At 53.5% G+C, this 18,593-nt stretch overlaps 6 protein-coding genes across 6 annotated transcripts; 3 read left to right on the forward strand and 3 right to left on the reverse strand.

The window, feature by feature from the left end:
* Positions 1–1,024: 1,024 nt before the first annotated feature.
* On the forward strand, positions 1,025–3,105 carry ATEG_08157 (ferric reductase family protein; the record flags this gene model as incomplete). The annotated part of the gene is made up of 6 exons (XM_001216778.1): positions 1,025–1,643; positions 1,691–1,752; positions 1,801–1,986; positions 2,036–2,435; positions 2,490–2,651; positions 2,702–3,105. The coding sequence occupies 6 exons, from the start codon at positions 1,025–1,027 to the stop codon at positions 3,103–3,105; spliced, it is 1,833 nt and encodes a 610-aa protein (XP_001216778.1).
* A 772-nt stretch (positions 3,106–3,877) lies between these two features.
* ATEG_08158 (uncharacterized protein) lies at positions 3,878–5,600 on the forward strand (the record flags this gene model as incomplete). The annotated part of the gene is made up of 6 exons (XM_001216779.1): positions 3,878–4,164; positions 4,214–4,658; positions 4,692–4,791; positions 4,863–4,939; positions 4,993–5,345; positions 5,549–5,600. The coding sequence occupies 6 exons, from the start codon at positions 3,878–3,880 to the stop codon at positions 5,598–5,600; spliced, it is 1,314 nt and encodes a 437-aa protein (XP_001216779.1).
* Positions 5,601–6,395: 795 nt separating this feature from the next.
* On the reverse strand, positions 6,396–8,475 carry ATEG_08159 (uncharacterized protein; the record flags this gene model as incomplete). Its single annotated transcript, XM_001216780.1, has 4 exons — positions 6,396–7,140; positions 7,192–7,388; positions 7,616–8,310; positions 8,364–8,475. The coding sequence occupies 4 exons, from the start codon at positions 8,473–8,475 to the stop codon at positions 6,396–6,398; spliced, it is 1,749 nt and encodes a 582-aa protein (XP_001216780.1).
* A 621-nt stretch (positions 8,476–9,096) lies between these two features.
* ATEG_08160 (uncharacterized protein) lies at positions 9,097–9,889 on the reverse strand (the record flags this gene model as incomplete). Its single annotated transcript, XM_001216781.1, has 2 exons — positions 9,097–9,617; positions 9,667–9,889. 2 exons carry the CDS (start codon positions 9,887–9,889, stop codon positions 9,097–9,099), a joined length of 744 nt encoding a protein of 247 aa, XP_001216781.1.
* A 727-nt stretch (positions 9,890–10,616) lies between these two features.
* Positions 10,617–15,228, reverse strand: ATEG_08161 (putative potassium/sodium P-type ATPase; the record flags this gene model as incomplete). Its single annotated transcript, XM_001216782.1, has 8 exons — positions 10,617–11,326; positions 11,546–11,577; positions 11,747–12,128; positions 12,204–12,573; positions 12,667–14,545; positions 14,595–14,689; positions 14,807–14,888; positions 14,951–15,228. The coding sequence occupies 8 exons, from the start codon at positions 15,226–15,228 to the stop codon at positions 10,617–10,619; spliced, it is 3,828 nt and encodes a 1,275-aa protein (XP_001216782.1).
* A 1,321-nt stretch (positions 15,229–16,549) lies between these two features.
* ATEG_08162 (putative exosome complex subunit Rrp46) lies at positions 16,550–17,353 on the forward strand (the record flags this gene model as incomplete). Its single annotated transcript, XM_001216783.1, has 2 exons — positions 16,550–16,885; positions 16,943–17,353. The coding sequence occupies 2 exons, from the start codon at positions 16,550–16,552 to the stop codon at positions 17,351–17,353; spliced, it is 747 nt and encodes a 248-aa protein (XP_001216783.1).
* Between the last annotated feature and the right edge of the window lie 1,240 nt (positions 17,354–18,593).

An 18,593-nucleotide genomic window follows, 5' to 3' on the forward strand; every position in this document is an offset into this window, starting at 1 on the left:
GTTTACATCTTCGATCTTCTCGGCATACCTCTCATCTTGTTCTCTGCGAGTCGTTTAGTCATATGTGACGTGCCTGTCACACAGGATTCCCATGACAGTGATTGTCTGCGAAAAAAAAAAAAAAAAAAAAAAAAAAAAAAAAAAAAAAAAAAAAAAAAACCAATGGACAAGGACAGGGGCAGGGGAATGTCAAATGAGTCGAGGGTCGATTTTGAATAGGAGTCTGCTCTACTCATGGCCATCGCCATGCTGAACACCTACAAGTGCCATATCAACACCTGATCCGCCAGGCTGGCGACTCCAGACAGATCCAGCGATTATGACTCCCGCAAACCATTAACCACACCATTGGGACTGTCGATCATCCCAGAGACCGGGTCAATTCATGTTGGTATTTGATGGTGGGACCGCCGCGGTGGTGGAAATCGAAGAACATTCTTGGATTTCCGTTTTCGGAGCCGCTGTTTCATTGCCGCCATCTCACGTCTCACGCGTGAGCCACCAACAGCGTTTCAGTTGAATGAAAGTCTACTTGCCGCGGCGAAAGCCGAGTCCAGACTCTATTAATCATGAGGTGATCGAGAGGATCTGGTTATAGGCTGAGTGGTCTTGGGCACGCGCGTCCACCCCTTAAGGATCCAGATCCCACGATGAACCCTGACAGTCCCGTTCTCCACATTCCTCTCGTTGCAGCCATCAGCCATGTCGCCCCCTGCATTCACCACCAATCTAGCCTGCAGACTTGGCGGCACTTGCAGGATCGATGGGTCTGACGGTTCCGTTCCAACGCCTCGTGGCACCGGGGAGATAGTAGATGACGGCATTGTATGCCTTCAGTCAGACAGAAAATTATACGTCATGAACACAATAAATCCTGTTCGGGCTCCCCGAGATCCTGAGTCCCATGTTGCTTTAATATCCCCAGTTAAGAGGTACTTTACTCCTGGGGCGTTCTGGCGGCTTGTTGCTACTTGCACCGGTTCTGTTCAGTTTGTTGGACCGGAAACTCACTAGATCTGACACTATGGGGGTTGACCAGCTGCCGCCGGGCCAGGAACGCCAGCACGATGTTCATCCCCTCATGAACCTGGCATTGGCCACGCCGCTGTACGTCCTGGGAGGTGCCCTGATGGTCCTGTTTACAGGTCGGACGATCGTGCGCATCCGACACCACCGACGCCTGCGCGAGGCCCTCGACAAAGATGATCAAGAGCGGTTCTCACAGAATACTGCGCTCTCCGCCAGTCTCAAGAAACATGTCTTTTACGCTCCTTTGCTCTCCACCCGCCACAGCCGCGAATTCCGTCCCCTCGGCCGGATCCATATGGGCACTATTCCGCTGCGACTGGAGGTCGCTCTACTTGCGGCGTACCTCGCGTTGAACTTGATATTTTTCTTTGTCCTTGTTGACTGGCCGAGAGACTTCAAGGAGGTGATGTTCGAGCTCAAGTATGCCGCTGGACATCTGGCCGTGATGAACTCACCCGTCCTTGTGCTCACGGCGGGCCGCAATAACCCGCTCATTCCACTGCTGGGGCTCAGATTCGACACGTTCAACTTGTTCCATCGGTGGGTGGGAAGACTCATGATTCTTGGCGCCATTGTCCATGTGGCCTGCGTTCTTGCCTCTGAGGCCCGAGAGAGTGCGTGACCCGTGTCATCTGGAGTAGACTTTTGCTGACAAGAGCAGTGGGCATGAGCATGGTCAACAAGAAGATATGGCATGTTCCCTTCTTTATATACGGGCTTGTGGTGAGTAGATGCCCCGTACGTAGTATTGGGTATGGCTAATTAGACAAGTCTTTCATCGCGTTTGTGGTGATACTCTTCCAGTCGTTATCGCCCATTCGACATGCCTTCTACGAAGCATTCCTGCACTTCCATATTCTGCTGGCCGTCATGGCTTTCGTCGGACTATGGTACCACCTCGAGGGCCTTGCCATGCAACGCGTCCTGCTGGCTACCGTCATCCTGTGGGGATTGGACGTGAGTTGCCCAGCCTCCCCAGTAAGAATTAGTATTGACAATGGTATAGAGAGTTGGCCGACTGGGCAGTATTATCTGGCGCAACTTCGGCAAGAAACGAACAACTGCGACGGTCGAGCTACTTCCCGGCGACGTGGCTCGGGTGGATGTCGCGTTGGCGCGGTCCTGGTCCTTCAGAGCTGGCCAATACATGTACCTGTACATCCCGTCGCTCGGACTGTGGACGTCCCATCCGTTCTCGGTGGCGTGGACGTCGTGGAATCGCACTGGGCCGTGGGAGAAGCGCAGCTCACAGGACTCGGTTGGTCTCTTGCTGGGCGATGCGGAGCGGCAGAAGGTGTCGTTCCTGATCAAGCGGCGTGACGGGTTTACCAGGAAGCTTCTGGACAAGGTTGATAAATCGAGCGAAGGGAGGTTCCGTGCTACGGCGTTTGCAGAGGGGCCGTTTGGTATGTCTCGACGACTTATTGCCTGCTATGGATGTGCTGACAACCGATTGCCAGGTGGACTGCATACTCTCTCGTCATATGGAACGGTGGTGCTTATCGCCGGAGGCATTGGAATCACCCACCCGCTATCTTACATGCATGACTTTGTGAATGGATCCGCTGAGCGTGCAATCGCCGTGCGTCGGGTGAAGCTAGTCTGGGCTGTTCGCAGTCGAGGTGTGTCCTCGTCCCTCCGCCATGCGGTATTTGACCTAACATATATCCAGATCACCTCTCTTGGATCCAGCCATGGATGACCACTTTACTGGGCCACCCCGCCCTCCAGGTCTCCAGCGAACACAAACAAGAATCGTACTTTCAGTTCCCGGAATTTACCCTGTCGGTGCAGGTGTACGTGACCGGGTCTCCAGACGGCAATGTCTCAGACGACTTCTATTCCTCAGACGAGACCCCGTGGGCGAACTCTGCCCCGCCAAGCGTGCCTGTGAGCCTGCACTCGGGTAAGCCGCGCTTCGGGGCGATCCTCGACGCCGAGATGGCGCAGCAGGTCGGCGCGATGGCCGTGAATGTCTGCGGACCGGGGAGCATGGGCGACGACGTACGGACGGCGGTGAGACAGCGACAGGGCCGGAAGACGGTGGATTTGTACGAGGAGGCGTATTCGTGGTAGTCTTTCTTTCGGTTTAGATATTGGCTGTACTTGTATTTATTTTTAGAATGTAGTATTAGTACCTAACTATCTACCTGTCTACATAGCAAAAACCTACGACTGATGCCGGGTCAGACAATATATAGGCATTCAAGTCCAATTGCAGGTACTTACCGTGCGCATCGCCAAGATGACTGAAACGATATCTCCGGGTCTAGTATCCTCCTCTGCACTGTTACTCGGTGGTCCGGGTACACCGCCGCCGATACAGACAAAGAAACCAATGTGGATATTGGGGGATGTTCGAAGCATGTCTTTCGATACCGTGTACCCCCGTACTACTTCTTCTGCTCCTCCCCCACCGAGTATCTACCTTATTCTAATTTGCTTGTAAAATTCACCAGCTATTATCAACCCGGAGGAACCACTCTCTCTCCCCTGCCTACTACCACACTTCCCTACACCTGCTTTGACATCAATGACCATGAAAATCTACAAATATGACCTCTCGAGCCCGGGGATGCTCCCCTCCCAGTTGCTCTCCGTAGACAAGGGGAACAAGGCGGCGGGCATACAAGGAGCCGGGTGCGCTGTGTGTCGATCAACAACCGTTCTACAAATGGGCTCAAAAGCCTACTGTATCCAACATTACCCGAAGGTGCTACTTTGTCTTCCCTACCTCCCCATATTGCCTTTCCTAACATTATGTCAAGTATCGACTTCAGCTTTCTGAAGCGGTGGACTACGATCTCCTTGCGTTGACTTCGGAGGCAACGAAGTTACACCCGACGCTATGCAGGACAAATTGCACCACTACTCCCACCATGACGATGTCTTCTGTAGTAGATTCCTCAAGAACATCCTACTGGCCACAGATGACAACCATGTAGACGATATGGTTCTTAAATTCTTCGCTTCAAAGGGCTGTGTGACACTTTTTGTTGTCCCGCGCCAATATGGGTTCCGAGAAGGGCCATATTTCTTTTCTTCTTGCGGAATCTTCTGGGCGTGGAGACTCTTTCCAGACACCCAGGAAGCATTCGTTACGAGCACTATTCCTTCTCAACACAACTCTTTTATGTCAGTATCGATCCTCCTCAGGGAAGGCACGTTGGTGACCTTTGTCTAGATACGAATCACTTAACGCATCGGCTCTGGGCTCCTCGAGTCTGTGTGTCGCCGTTCCATCCCGAGTTTATTTTATCCCATCGCCCGACCTCCCATTAGCCGGACTCAGGATTGCCGTCAAGGATTTGTTTCATTTACAGGGTGTGCACACCGGCTGTGGGAACCGTGCGTATCGCCGTCTATACGCGGCGTCCGAATTCACATCCACAGCCGTCAAAAAGGCAATAGCTAAAGGTGCAATTGTCGTTGGAAAGACTAAAACAGCTGAATTTGGGGGCACTCAAGAAGTCGTCGGTGACTGGGCTGATTATTCTTATGCATTCAATTGCTGGGCGGAGGGTTACTTAGCCTCAACTGGAAGTAGCACTGGCAGCGCGTCCGCTTTGGCCGCGTATCCCTGGTTGGATGTTGCACTTGGGACTGATGGTGAGATTATCTTTCTGGTGGTTTGATGGACTTTGTCTCTAACGACAACGTAGCTGGTGGTAGCGTTTGAGATCCGGCCGTTGCTCATGGGATTTATGGTCTTCGGCCTTCCCATGATGGCTCTCGTGAGGATAATGCGAATATCCCTTGCGCGTAAGTCCAGAGCGGGCAATTATGAGAGGCTGAAGTCTTCTAACCTGATACTAGAATATTCCAACCCCCAGCTTATCTCGCGCGGAGCAGCGAATTGATGCTGCGCTTCGGAGAAGAGTGGTTGGCCAACACCTCTTCCGTCTCCAGGGTAGGTATGAAGAGAGTATGTCTATACTTTCAAACTGACACAAGTACTCGTAGAGAACCAGACCGAATACTATCCTACTTCCAATTGAATACTTTGCGGATCGTGGCGATGTTCAACTACTTACGGAGGAGTGGCTGCGGACTTTTTCCCAGTGGCTTGAAGCGGAGATATCGCACATTTCAATCGAGGAACAATGGACGAGCCATGCACCAGTGGAACAAGCGTCGTCATTTGAAAGGTTTTTCCGAGAGGTAATGTATAAGACTCCGTTTGTTGGAATACCACTGAGACTTTTCTTCTGGAAACAGACGTTCATGGAAGTTCTTTCAAACGAGTACTGGAAGGATTACTGGAAGGATGGTGATGAATTTCGCACTCGTCATATGCAAACGTTCATGTCATCTCCGTATGTGTGTAAAATAACTAACTGGCTATGGTAACCTCGGACTCGGAACTCTATGAAGCAACATAATAACCGCTGTGCAGGGGGTTGGGCTCATCGATAGAGCCCTCGCGCAAGGAGAAAGCTCTCGAAAAAGTCCACATACACAATACTTGGTTTGGAAAGCATATTATAGGAGACAAATAGACAATTATGGTGGTCCCCAGATACAAGCTGGACTATGGTGACGAATATTTACCGAAAGTCCATATGATCTAGTGTATAATGAATAGGCGCTGACTATAGAAGCAGACCCCCAGAAGAACGCAACTTTTTCGGCTTTGACTCGAACCTCCATGCATCTTTTACAGGATTCCCGAACATAATCGTTCCCAGTCAGTGTGTCCTAGAGTGTGCCACCAACTAAGCTCTGCTTAATACGTTATGAAAGTCGGTCAATGTTCCTATCATTCCCACATAACACAACGAGACGACGTCTTTCCGGTCTCTTTCGATTACGGCTTCGAAAGGTAGGCAGGATGGTATTCTGATGAGACCTTGGAATCTTATTTTTATCATAGGAACGGATTTGGATTTACTCTCGCTGGTCAACGAATATCTTCTCGAGTCTGGACGAGTAAGTTCAGTTCTAACTGGACGTTCAGCATTTCCAACCGACTAGAGGACCATAACCCACTGAATACTTCTATACTCTGCTGGGGCACTGCGGTTCCAGATAAACTATGATCACATACTTTTCGCTCGGAATCATCTATACAGAAAGTGGGACTTACGGAATCACTTGCACACAATCTCAAAGCACTTGAGATACAGGAGAGCTCGCAAAGTCATCTCTGTCCCATGAGGACTGAATATGGATTCTCCTCGGGGGAAGGAAGGCTGGGTCGGATAGCTCAAGGCTGGTTTCGCAATAGCAATACTATCACTGTTGCGGGTAACGAATTGAGCATGAGGAGACCTAAGATTGTATACGCCTCAGCTGTTATGAATGAATTTCCCACAAAGCATAAACATGTTCTTCTGATTAAGCTGCTTCTGATATATACAACCGAATCACGCACCCTCTGCATCCATAAACTCCACCCAAGTGCTCATCTTCGCCCGTACATGCTCCCCATACACCACACCCTCGTCATCTCCATCCACAGCCCGCACGACACACTCCTCCCCAGGCTCAAAGAAAAACGGCACACTCAGTCGACCCAACCCATCATCACTCACCCTCTCCCTCGGCTTCCGCACCCGATGCATCGTCGCCACAAACCGTCCCCCGGATACCCGCGCCATCAAGTCCCCGATATTCACCACAATCGAGCCGGGGATATACGGCGCTGCCACCCACCGACCTGAGCCATCACGCACTTCCAGCCCGCCTGTCGCGTCTTGATGGAGGAGGGTAAGGATTCCGCTGTCTGTGTGGGGTGTGCAACTCAGCTGGACTGTGCTCTCGCCATCATCACTATCAGTGGTGTCTGCGCTATCATGGACGATGGGATAATGCAGGAGACGCAGTGTGCTGAGCGAGTTGGTTAAATATGATGCGAAGAAATCTGCTGGTTTGTCCAGAGACAGGGCAAGGAGGGACAGGAGAGTCGATGCGAGGGTTTGGAGTTCGCGGTGGAGATTTTCCAGACTCTCGCGGGCTGGGAAGACGTCCGGCCAGACATTCGGCTCAGAGAGGATGATTTTTGATGGTGACTGGGGTTGGGGCCTTCTAGGGGAGGGTGAGTGGGGAGGTCCAATTTCGAAGCCCTCTTTCAGGTTGTCGGCGTTCTTGGAGGGTTGTGTTGGGAAGTATCTATCTTGTTAGTTGTGGGTTGATGTATATAGTTCTTTTTGGTGGGCGCACCCCCGGTATGTATTTTTGTTTTCCGGCTGGAAGGACCGTTTGGCTAGTTTCATCTTCTGTTTCTCTGGGAGGAGGAAGAACTCGCGGGTTATGGCGAAGACTTCATTTGGGCTGAAGCTCAACGAAGGATTAACGAGATAGGCGAAGCCGGTGGTTGCGAAGACATCGTGCAGCTGTTGGCTGAGGGTTTGCACTGACTGCGGCGAGTCGTTGAGCTGCGAGAGGTCGATAATCGGGAGAGATGAGAATGAGGCTGTCATTTCTATCTGCTATATGTTTTCTACTGTATACGTTCGTCTGGTGGAGGTGAGGAGGACGGTGATATAAATCCGGCAAGAAGTCGTCTGACATTCCCCATCGGGCAGTTCTATCCATACTACACCTCCTACAACCGAGCCTCCCCGCGCATCAGATGCAAATTCACCGGCGTCAACGCCTTCCCCCTCAGCAAAAACCCCTCGATATTTTCCATTGCCAGCCGCTCAAACCCGATATGCGTGTCCACAGTGCCCCCCGCATTATGCGACATCATCATCACCCGGGCATGCCTCGCCAGCCGCGGATGGACATACGGCTCGGCCGCATGCACATCAAGCCCCGCGGCCGACACCCACCCCTCATCGAGCGCCTGCACCAGCGCCTCCTCGTCGACCAGCGACCCGCGCGCAATGTTGATCAGCCGCGCCCCGCGCTTGAACTGGCGCAGCCGGTCCGCCGTGAGGAGCGTCTGGCCCGCGAACGGCGTCGCGACCACCACACAGTCGGACGCGGCCAGCATGCCCGCCAAGTCAGGGAAGTATCGCGCGCCGACGGCAGCCTCCTGCTCCGGGCTCTTGCGGACGAGATCGTGGTACAGGATCTGCATGCCGAAGGCGGCGGAGGCCTTGCGCGCGATCGTGAACCCGATCTGGCCCAGCCCGATGATTCCGAGCGTGTGGTTGCGCGGGTTGCGCGCCGTCAGTGGAGAGTGCTTGTGTGCGTCGGCGAAGGCCTGCGGGTTCTGCGAGTGCGCGGCCTGGTGCGACCAGGCTAGGTTGCGGAAGACGGCGAGGATGAGGAAGAGGGTCATGTCGGCGACGGATTCGGATGATGCGGCGGCGCCGTTGCAGTAGACGATCCCTGGTTCGTCAGTCTCAAGATATGCCGAATGTGAAGTGAACGAAGGTAGGTACCGTGCTGTGCGAAGATGTCCACGTCCGCCCAGTCGTATCCGGCCCCGGCAGAGGCCATGATCCGCACCGAGGACGGCAGCAGCGGGATCAGCTCGGCGTCCCAGCGGCCCATCTCGCCGCCTGTGTTCCAGAAGGGGCGGAAGATGGCGTGGAAGTCGCCCCAGCGGTGTTCCTTCAGGGCGCGTTTGAACTCGTCGCGCTCCCGCTCTGCGGCTGTCGGCTGGATCAGCTCGAATTCGGAGGCGAAGCGCTGGTATACATCGTGGTTGTATTTGATGTTGTCGCCTAGGTGGAGTACACGGTACTTTTGGGCCATGCTGTGTATATGGATCTGTAGGGACCGGAAGGTGATTGATATGGCTGTGGGTTGAGTATAGGGAGCGTCTTATACTTCGGTGTATAAGTGGGTTCCTGAACGGGAATGTCAACGGCCGTCAATTGCCGTCAAAGACCGACGCGGTGGCCATCCGACAGAGGCCGATGTTCCTGCTGTGATGATCTTAACTGAACTAGATGTCTAGGTCTCGTTACTCCGAAGAGGTTCGGAATTGATGTGGTGGGGTCCATTGCGGGATTTCTTACTCTTTCCAGCGCATCGCGGTCAACTACCCTATACACATCTCTCATATACATCTAGTTTCCAGGCCCCTTCGCCAGCTGCAAGGCGAACAATCCAAAACCAGAAACCGGGCCATTCATTTTGGCCAAATTCGATATAAGGTCGTCAGGCATCTTACAAATCTACCACAACATCCTCAGACACAAGAACGGCAACCATATTCCCCGGGTTCGAAATCACCCTCTTACTCGACCCTGTGACACACCAGCAGGTACCTGGGTCCTGCTGCCCCGTGCCTTCAAAATTCCACGTCAGCGCGACATCCGCGCGGTCCTGGTATTCGTTCATGGAGTTGCACAGGCCCAGACAGTCGGCAAAGCTGCGCTGCACCGTCGACGACAGGTCTTTTTTGTTGGTTGCGTGGATGTCGGCGCCGCAGAAAATGTAGTAGCTGGAGTCGGCCGAGTTGCCTACGTGCTGGATTTCGGTGTTATTTGCATTGGGACATGAGTATTCGTTCTTTTTGTAGTAGACGGATGTGGCGGTAGGAGAGGCGTTTGAGGTGCCTGATCTAGTGGACGTCACGGTAGGTGTCTCTGTCGGTGTTGTCGTGGACCTTGCAGAGGATGGTGATATTGATGTTAACGGCGACGATGTGTTGGACTCGGCTGATGAGAAATTCGAGCTGGAGGACCCTACAGTCTCTGTCAGCAGACGCTATACACACACAAAGCTCCAACATACTCGACAGACCGACGCCCAACCCAACAGCCAGGGCAACCACAACCACAACAATGCCCGCTTCTACCAGCGCGATGAATCTCCGCCGCCGACTCCGTGGTTCAGCGGGCGCCAAATTTGCATGAGGGGCAGCCTCGTAGCCAGGCTGAACGGGCTGTAGCCCAGGTTGAACATGTATCACCTCGGGGGCCTGGTGGACCACGGCCTCCTTATACGAGTCGCCCATGTCGTGGAGTCGTGGGTGGCAACTTCTAGAGGTCAGAGAAAAAGGAATCAAGGAGCTGCGGCTGCAATGGACCGCTGAAGAGATCATGTCTTTTTAGTGCTACCTGCTATCCCTGTAGATTGACCCCCCCCCCTTTAGCCGCCTAGGCCTCAGATGAGAGGCTTTTACTGGGCATGGCCGTCCCAGGCGCCTCCAGTCAGGGTCCGGTAGTTTAGGGGGACTTGGCGTGGGCGAAGCGCCGTGATGGTCTCCAATATACCAATAGAAAGAGCGTGAAGCCAGTCGACGAGCCAGTCGATGTCTCGCAGTCATCGATCATCATGCAAGGATCCAAAAAACCGGTGTGGAGCAATGATGAGGCCATATGCATTGGAGCTTACTGTAAGTGAGGTTGCACATTGTACCGTCCTCAGGATTACTGGAAGATGCTGATTGATAAGTATACTTATGATGCCACAGTCGGAGTGTCAAGCGCTCCACCTAGGACCAATCGTTCAAGAGAAGACCAGAACAAAGTTGACCAAGCACTTCTTGGAGGAAGACTAGTCTCGGCCAGACCCAGCTCAGCACATCGGTATTATGGAAATAATACCCAGGGATTGGAGAACATGGCAGACGAAATGTCCTTAGTCACTGCCTACAGATACAGCGGGCAAGCTGGGATATGAACAAATCTGCATTGCACTCCATAAGACCCAATCTACTCTATAACGAACGTAAACAACCTCTATATAGACCCCTCCATCAACGCCCACCTCACCATCTCCGCAATAGTATCACTCACCACTCCGGTCCGCGGAATCTCATGCCCACCGCCATGATCATACACCCTCCGACAGCCCTCCTCACAAACCCCTGACAACAACACCCCGGCTTCATACCGCGGATCCTTATTCCCATACACATGCACCGTCGGAATCCCAATCCGCACCGGCCCGCCACTCAGCTGCGCCCGCACCTCCCCCTCATCCACCGCACTGCTGCTCGCCATCCACCGCGCCGACCCCTTAGCCAGAATCGCCGCCGAGTCCGCCTGCTGGCTCAGCTTGGTCCGCGACGTGCGGTCCGCCGCCCACACCGACTCGGGGACGTCGTAGCCGACATGCTCGAGGACGGTAAGCGGCGGGCCGCCGCAGATGAAGATGCCCGCGCGGACGGGCGGCGGCAGCCCGTCGTGCTGCAGGAGGAGGAGCAGGCTGGCGCCAACGGCGCAACCCTGCGAGAACATCATCAGCGCATCGTAGGGTCCGTGCGTGGCGATGTGGCGGCGCACCCGGGCGACGGCGGCCTGTGTGCTTTCGAGCGTCTCCGTTTCGATGTGGCTGTAGTACGGGGGCGGGTAGAAGAGGTCGATGCCCGGGGCTGGGGTGCAGGGGTATTCGCCGTCGAGGAAGTCGAAGGTCAGGTTGAGGTCTGTTAGGCGGGAGCGGAAGGAGGCTGTGTTGGGGTTAGTGAGGGGGTGTGGTGGTGGTGGTAAGGGAGGGACTGACAGGTTTGCGATCTGAAGATCTCCCCGCTCGTGCCTTTGCCGTGGAGACAGAGGATTTTCATGGTTGATTGAGGGGAAGTACTCCGTAGGTGATAGGAATTGAAGAAATGAGAAAGTGAAGTTAAGTACGTGAGGGGTTGCGGATTAATTGCTGGATATAAGCTGACCGCTGGAGCCACCACGGCTGACTGCAGCGCAGCTAACTAATTAGTGTACGTACTCTGTGGACTGCACTATAGCAAGATTGTTATAACGACTAGATAATATCAAAGAGTGAATATAGTGGGTCCAGATCAAAACAGCAAGCAGGTGTGTTGAACACCCACGGCAAATGTCCTCGGTTGAACGTCAATCACCACTGCAACTACTTCATCTCCACGCTGGCGTTCGCACTCATCGACAGCGGCGTCATGGGGGCCAGACCAGCCCGCATCTCCGCGTCCTCCATCGTCAACATCGCATTCTTCCCGCTCGCAATGCCAAATCGCCGCTTAATGGCCTTCCACGTCTCGATCAAGACCAGGTACATCACCATACACGCGATGACAATCCCCCATTCCTCCTCGATCAGCGTGTGCTTGAACACAGCGTGGTTGATTACGGGGAGATAGATCACCGGAAACGCGATCACAAATCCCGCCACGACAGCCCAGAAAAGGAACCGGTTCTTCCAGATGGAGTGGAAGACGGATAGTTTACCCGGGTATTTGTCGGGGTCGAGATTGAACAACGATCGAGAGAAATGCTTGACTTCCCACGCCGTGATCAGCAAGAGAAAGGTCAGAGTGGCGTAGGTAGTTGCTCGCGCGCGGAACACTACCTCACAGTCGGCGAACCATCCTTCATTGCACTGAGTGCCCATATCGGACTGGCCGGAATGGATGCCGTACACCACGCTCGCGAAGGCGACCAGACACAGAGATCCCATGAATGTCCCGTATATCATCTTGTCCACGATAAGCTCGCGTGTGAACACGCCGACCTTGAGGTCATGCGGAGGGCGGTACATAATATCCGGCTGGGATTCTTCCAGTCCCAAGCCCAGCGCCAGAAATGAAGACGTGACGAGATTGGCCCAAAGAATCTCCAATGGCGACAACGGAAACACCGAGTTGCCTTCGCGATCTTTGAACGCGAGAGCGATCAACAGGAGAATCACCTGGGCGATATTTGAAATAAGGAGGTGCATCAGGAACTATGACCATTAGCACAACTTCTAGCACGATTATCAATCGCGAACCTTCTGGATATTATCGAATAAGCGTCTTCCTTCCTCGACAGCACTCACGATGGACGCAAAGTTATCGTCCGTCAGGACCATATCTGCGGCTTCTTTCGCCACATCGCTGCCATTCTTTCCCATCGCAATGCCCACATCGGCGCGTTTCAGAGCCGGAGAGTCATTGACCCCATCTCCAGTCATTACGCAAAACGCCTGGCGGCGGTGCATGGCTTCCACCATCCGAACCTTCGTAGTAGGACTGCACCGTGCGATGACCAGCGGTAGTTGCTCGATGGCATCAATCTCCGCGTCCGACATCCGGTCGAAGCTCTCGGCGGCCATCACCAACCGGCTGGCCTTTACGTTAGAAATTGGATCGAGAATACCAACTTCGGATGCAATGGCAGTTGCGGTTCGGATGTGGTCCCCGGTCAACATATGCACGGTAATGCCAGCCATCTGGCACTTTCGCACCGCGGCAGCCGTCTCGACGCGGGGAGGGTCGTATAACCCGACAAGACCGCCGAATTTCAAGCCCGATTCTGCCTTCTCTCGAGGGGACACCTGGTCTCCGTCGTCGATTGGTGTCATTTTGTAAGCGACGCAGAGAATCCGAAGACCTTCTCCAGCCATCCGGTCCGCGGTCTCCTGGATGTGAGCCTTAACCTCCTCTGAGACGTCGAGTCGAGGGATAATGGCTTCGGGGGCGCCCTTCATGTATGTCTCGTTGAGACCAGCTGCTGTATTTCGATACACTACTGACATCCTCTTTATGGAGGAGTCGAAAGGATATTCGACGTGGAGCTGAACTTTTCGCTCCTGGAGAATGTTCGATTTCCCCATGCCGAACCGCATTGCAAGAACATGGAGAGCGATCTCAGTCGGCTCGCCCACAGCCGCCCAGTTGCCTTCGATGACCCCTGTAGGGTTGTCACCGGAGGTAATGGACTGCGCGTCGTTTTGAACGACAGATAGATTGCACAATGCAATGGCCGTGAGGAAGGTATGTAGGGCTCGGTTCTCTTCGAGTCTGTTGGGCTTCCAGTCCACTTCATCGATTTGAACCACTCCACTCGTAGGATCATAGGGATTCATTGTTTGGTGGACTGTCAGGGTACCGACGTCAGGGATCCAGGCAGTACGTGCGATCATTTTGCCTTGAGTAAGCGTGCCTGTCTTGTCAGAGCAGATGTTGGTGACTCCTCCAACAGCCTCTAAGCACTGTAGTTTCCGCACAATAACGTTCCGTTTGGCCATGGATTTCGTGCCGACGGCTACAGTGATCGTCAGGACGGCGATCAATGATTCGGGGATAACCGCCACGGCCACACAGATTCCGTAGATGAGCACCTCGCCTTGGACGTCCCATTTACTAGCGGAGAACACGATGATAGCAAGCAGGATCGCGAGTGCAAAGAGGAGCAGTGCAAACTTGCTTAACTTCACTTGCAATGGCGTTCCCACCAATCCCAACACCTGCTTACCAGACGAGATAGAGTGCTGCAGGAAACGGGTGACCGGGTTGGAGCTAATGCTATCCCCGGTGTCCTGAAGAAGCTGTGCAATCTTCCCAACTTCCGTCGTCATCCCTGTTGCGGTGACGATCCCGGTCGCTCTGCCCTGGGTAGTGCTACAGCCGGAATATGCCATATTCGTGCGATCGCCTATAGGCATGTCCAGCGAAGACATGGTGACGTGGGGTGTCTTTGTTACCGGCAGGGATTCGCCGGTCAAGAGTGCTTCGTCCATCGAGATGTTCATGCCATCTATCAGTCGCAGGTCAGCCGGAACGATGTCGCCCACGGCGAGTTGCACGATATCTCCGATCACAAGAGTTTCAGCTTTCACAGAAACCACATGGCCGTCTCGCAGCACTTTACACACAGGTGCAGTCAACCTGTGCAGCGACATGATCGTCTTTTCGGCACGATAGTCCTGGACGAACCTATCATGAAGAATTAGATAGGTCGAAAATATGTTGGATTGGTCCTTACCCAACGATGATATTGAGGAGGATGACGGCGGTGATCACTCCTCCCTCAATGTAATCATGGATGCCAAATGACAACGCCATGGTTATGACAAGAACCTACATACTAGGGTTAACATGGAGGAATGAATATCACTGTGGAGGGAGGTGCATCAGGGGTAAGTAGCATACTAAGGTCAGGCTGTTGGAAACTTGCCTCAGCAGTATTTTCCATACCGATATGCCCTCCATCTCCTTGACCCGGTTCGCTCCATGCAGAGCGAGACGAGTGGCGGCTTCGGGAGTCGACAAGCCATGGCTTTGGTTGATTAGCCACACAAACAGAAAGAAGTATAGGTGCTCAAGGTGAAATGAACGTACTCGATGTCAACTCCCAGAAGGGTAGCCAGCTGTGCGGAATCAAAGGTGTGAGCATGGTGGGATACAGTCCCGATATCATGCTGGGGAAATTCTCCTGGATAGCCCTGACGGTCGAACTTGGGTTTCGCTGAAAGAGATAACTCTCCGGTCTTTTCGGGGTCGTGATGTAAATTTACATCCCCGGGTTTAATCTGTTGTGAATGCTGTTCCTCCGTAGAAGCACATATAGGAGGTTCCGTCGATTCCTCGACATCAAGGGGAGAAATGTCTGTGCCCATTCAATTAAGAGTTGGAAGAAGCGGAGAAGGCGATGAGGTAATGACCTTGAGGTTCCAGAAGCCAGAGGTCCTACCACAAAGGTATCTACAGGTAATAGAATAGTGAGGTTGAAGTTAGTGCGTACCTCGTGGACAGATCTGATACTTATAGTGACCCCGAACATCACGTCCGGGGCATCACGTCAAGACCCATCGGCACAGCGTGAGGGGCTGCCATGGCTGCGCTATTCTCAAGGCCGCATATAATTGGGGTTCCGGATCGTTATCTTGGCCGATTTCATTGCACCACCAGGATTTCGGTCACCGGGAAACGTGACTCGTGAAAGGATGTCCCAAAGTCGAGGCCACTAGTGGCTTGGGACGGGGGCCGGGCTGCTCGGATTGGCGCGATGAAGTCCGGGGAATGGCTAGGCGGAGATGGTACTTGTGTACGCTGAAAGTGTATCCTTGTTGTAGTCCATGTTGGCATCCACCTGAATGACCTAGCCTCGATCTGATTAGTCTTCCGCATCTGACTGTGCCCATCGTGGCCATCCTTGTTGTCGTTCGGTAGTTGCAGGCATTCTTCCTCCCCCACTCGCTCTCGGCAACGTGGCTGTGCGTCTTGGGCTTGTCCATGAAGCGGTAGGGAGACGCATGTTTTTGCCGGTTGTATTGAAAGTCTCGTGCTTTAGGAAGGGCGGTTGGTGAGCTGTTACCCGGATTCTTCCTATTTGCATATGCAGGGCCTTACTTCGGTGCTGTTATATATCATTCGTAACAATGCGCATGCGTACACATGAGAGTCCGACGACAGCTATTGATTCACTGACCGGATTTTATGTGCTTCTTCTGTGGAAAGCTACTCCGGTTCGTATTCCTTTTCACAATCTGGCCGTGGAGGTGCCTCACATGAGACAGGTGCGTTCTAGGCATGTAGAACGGCCCGACGTGGACAACGCGACAAACAGGTTATGCATGTGGTCGTGGTGGGGATTATGAACGAGATGAATTATCAGATGATCAAAGAATGTACCAATTGCTGGTCTCTCCAGACTAAAGTCGACCAGAGGGACATGGAGAGAGAGAGAGAGAGAGCTGGAGAGGAAGTAGAATGCGGAGACGGTGTACCTCTGGTGACCGCCAATCAGCGGGAAGCCCGCACAGGACCGCTTCCGCCAAAAATCTCAGCTTCATCAACATTCTCCTTCAGTTTCTCTCTGTCACCCGATCGCAATTCTGCCCAACTCCCTGTTCCATTCCTCATCCGCTTCCTTTACGGGATCCTAACTACTGGTCCTTCATACTCTCTCCTCCACTACCAGTCCACTCCCGTGCAACGATGGTGGCACCGACTGCCTCTCTCACTCCCCTCTCCCGTGCCGACGGTTCGGCCTCGTACCAGTGCCCCGCGACCGGTGCTAATATCCTGGGGTCGGTAAATGCACCGGTTGAGCTTCCGGGTCGCCGAGATGCTCTGAAACCCGAAGAAGCTACCGTGGAGGTTTTCGTGAAGCCGGGTACGGCACCGGGCGGGGTGGGCGAGCGCTATGTTGAGGGGATCATCAAAACCATGTTGGGACGGGTGATCCTGGGTCGTGAGAAGGGTTACGCGAGACGGGGCGTTGTCCTCACGCTGGCGATAGTGGGAGGAGATAGCGTGGGAAGGGGTGATTCGGTGAGTGGTTTTCGTCCCCTGCTGGATGTCCGTAGCTGACTGAGTTTTCTTTCATAGTATTTGACATTGCTCCCGGCCCTATTGCAAACGTCCCTCCTCGCCCTTCTGTCGGCCGCAGTTCCGTTGTCGATGACATTTTCTGCAACAGTTCTCGGAGTGAACCCGTCCGGCGACCTGATTCGTGACCCGTCGGTGAAGGAAGCGGCTGTCGCAACCTCCCTACATGCCCTTGCCTTCACGTCGAAAGGGCATTTGCTGTTGAACGAGAGTCAGGGCGCGTTCGATTTTGACACGTGGGAACGGGTGCGCCGGCGTGCGGCAGCCATCTGCCACGGAACTATGGCGACCACCGATGGAGATGTTGCAATGGTCGAGGACGTGGATGGACAGCCTCTGGAAGGCACTGTACGGGAGCTGGTGGAGGAGAAGTTCCATCAAGACTACGCCTGGAAGATCGACGCGGCATGATCGTCATTAATACTACGGCGAACGGTGCGACAACCCGCTGGAGTCGAGTCAATGTTCCACGGCCGGACGCGAACCATTTGGATTATGACATCCTGCAGCCGATTTTCACTCGGATACGCTCAGTGCCTACCGATGGAGCCCTTCGGAGCATGGGATGTCATGGCGCAGGAGTCACGAGAAGTCTCCGACATCTAGCAGGCAATCAGCGTGCGTACGGACTATCCGGGCTGCTTATGGGCTCTGCGATTTTCTTTTTTAGAGCGGACTGCATGAGACCGAGCGTACAAAACCAAGGACAGAGCGGGGATCAATCTGACATGGATGCGCCCGGTCCGATATGAAGGAGTTTATCCGTCCAACCGGGTCATCTATCGGCTGCAGGAAAAGCATGCGGTTGATCTTAGGGGATTTCTGCGAAGAGAACAAACACACACAGGGGAGGCGAAGGGCAAGAGAAAAAAAGAAACGATACAGACAAACATACAATCGAGGACAATCGGCCGCCACTGGGAGAGGGTGATCAACGTGGCTTGAGACAATCGAGGTTCCTTGCAGCAGGAGATGGTGATGCTGAAGAATAGTAGGTTCGGATTAATTTCACGGCGACGAGGTTGCCTAATTTTTCAGTGCATTTCCATTATCCTAGAAATAGTATCCAGACATGTAGAAGTGGAGTGAATGTAGAGAAACACGCAGTGTTCCAAATGAGGAAATGTAGAATCGAATCCTCTCGAACAACAATAATGAAACTAATCAACAATTAACTGCCGGCCAAATGCCTCGTTACATCCGAGTTCGGCTGTGGGTAAGACGGAGTTAAAGGAATTAATGGATCGTCCTTCCCCACTGTTCCCCTTCTTCTTCTTCTCCCTCCTCGTATAACTTATTCTGCTTCTGCGTCTGCCATCATCATCACCACCTCGAAACAGCCACGCTGTCCATGGCTTCATCCCACGCCACGCCGGGCTCCGTGCAACGTTCATCCATCAGCGCCATTACGATAGAGCCCTCTGCCTCTGCCTCTGATCCACTGTCGACCTCGACCACAACGCCTCTGTCACCTCTGTCAGCGTCATCATCATCGGTCTCGCCGTCCTCCGGGGCCCCACTATCAGATCCGCCTCTTGCGCTGCTTCCATCTCCCTCCGCCTCCACCTCCACGTCCACTTCTTTCCCTTCCCCTTCTTCCTCCTCGTCTACCGTCGGAACTGCCCTGCTTCGCGACTATGCCAGTCATATA

Source organism: Aspergillus terreus, genomic scaffold, assembly GCF_000149615.1.
Source record: "Aspergillus terreus NIH2624 scaffold_12 genomic scaffold, whole genome shotgun sequence".
Lineage (NCBI taxonomy): Eukaryota > Fungi > Ascomycota > Eurotiomycetes > Eurotiales > Aspergillaceae > Aspergillus > Aspergillus terreus.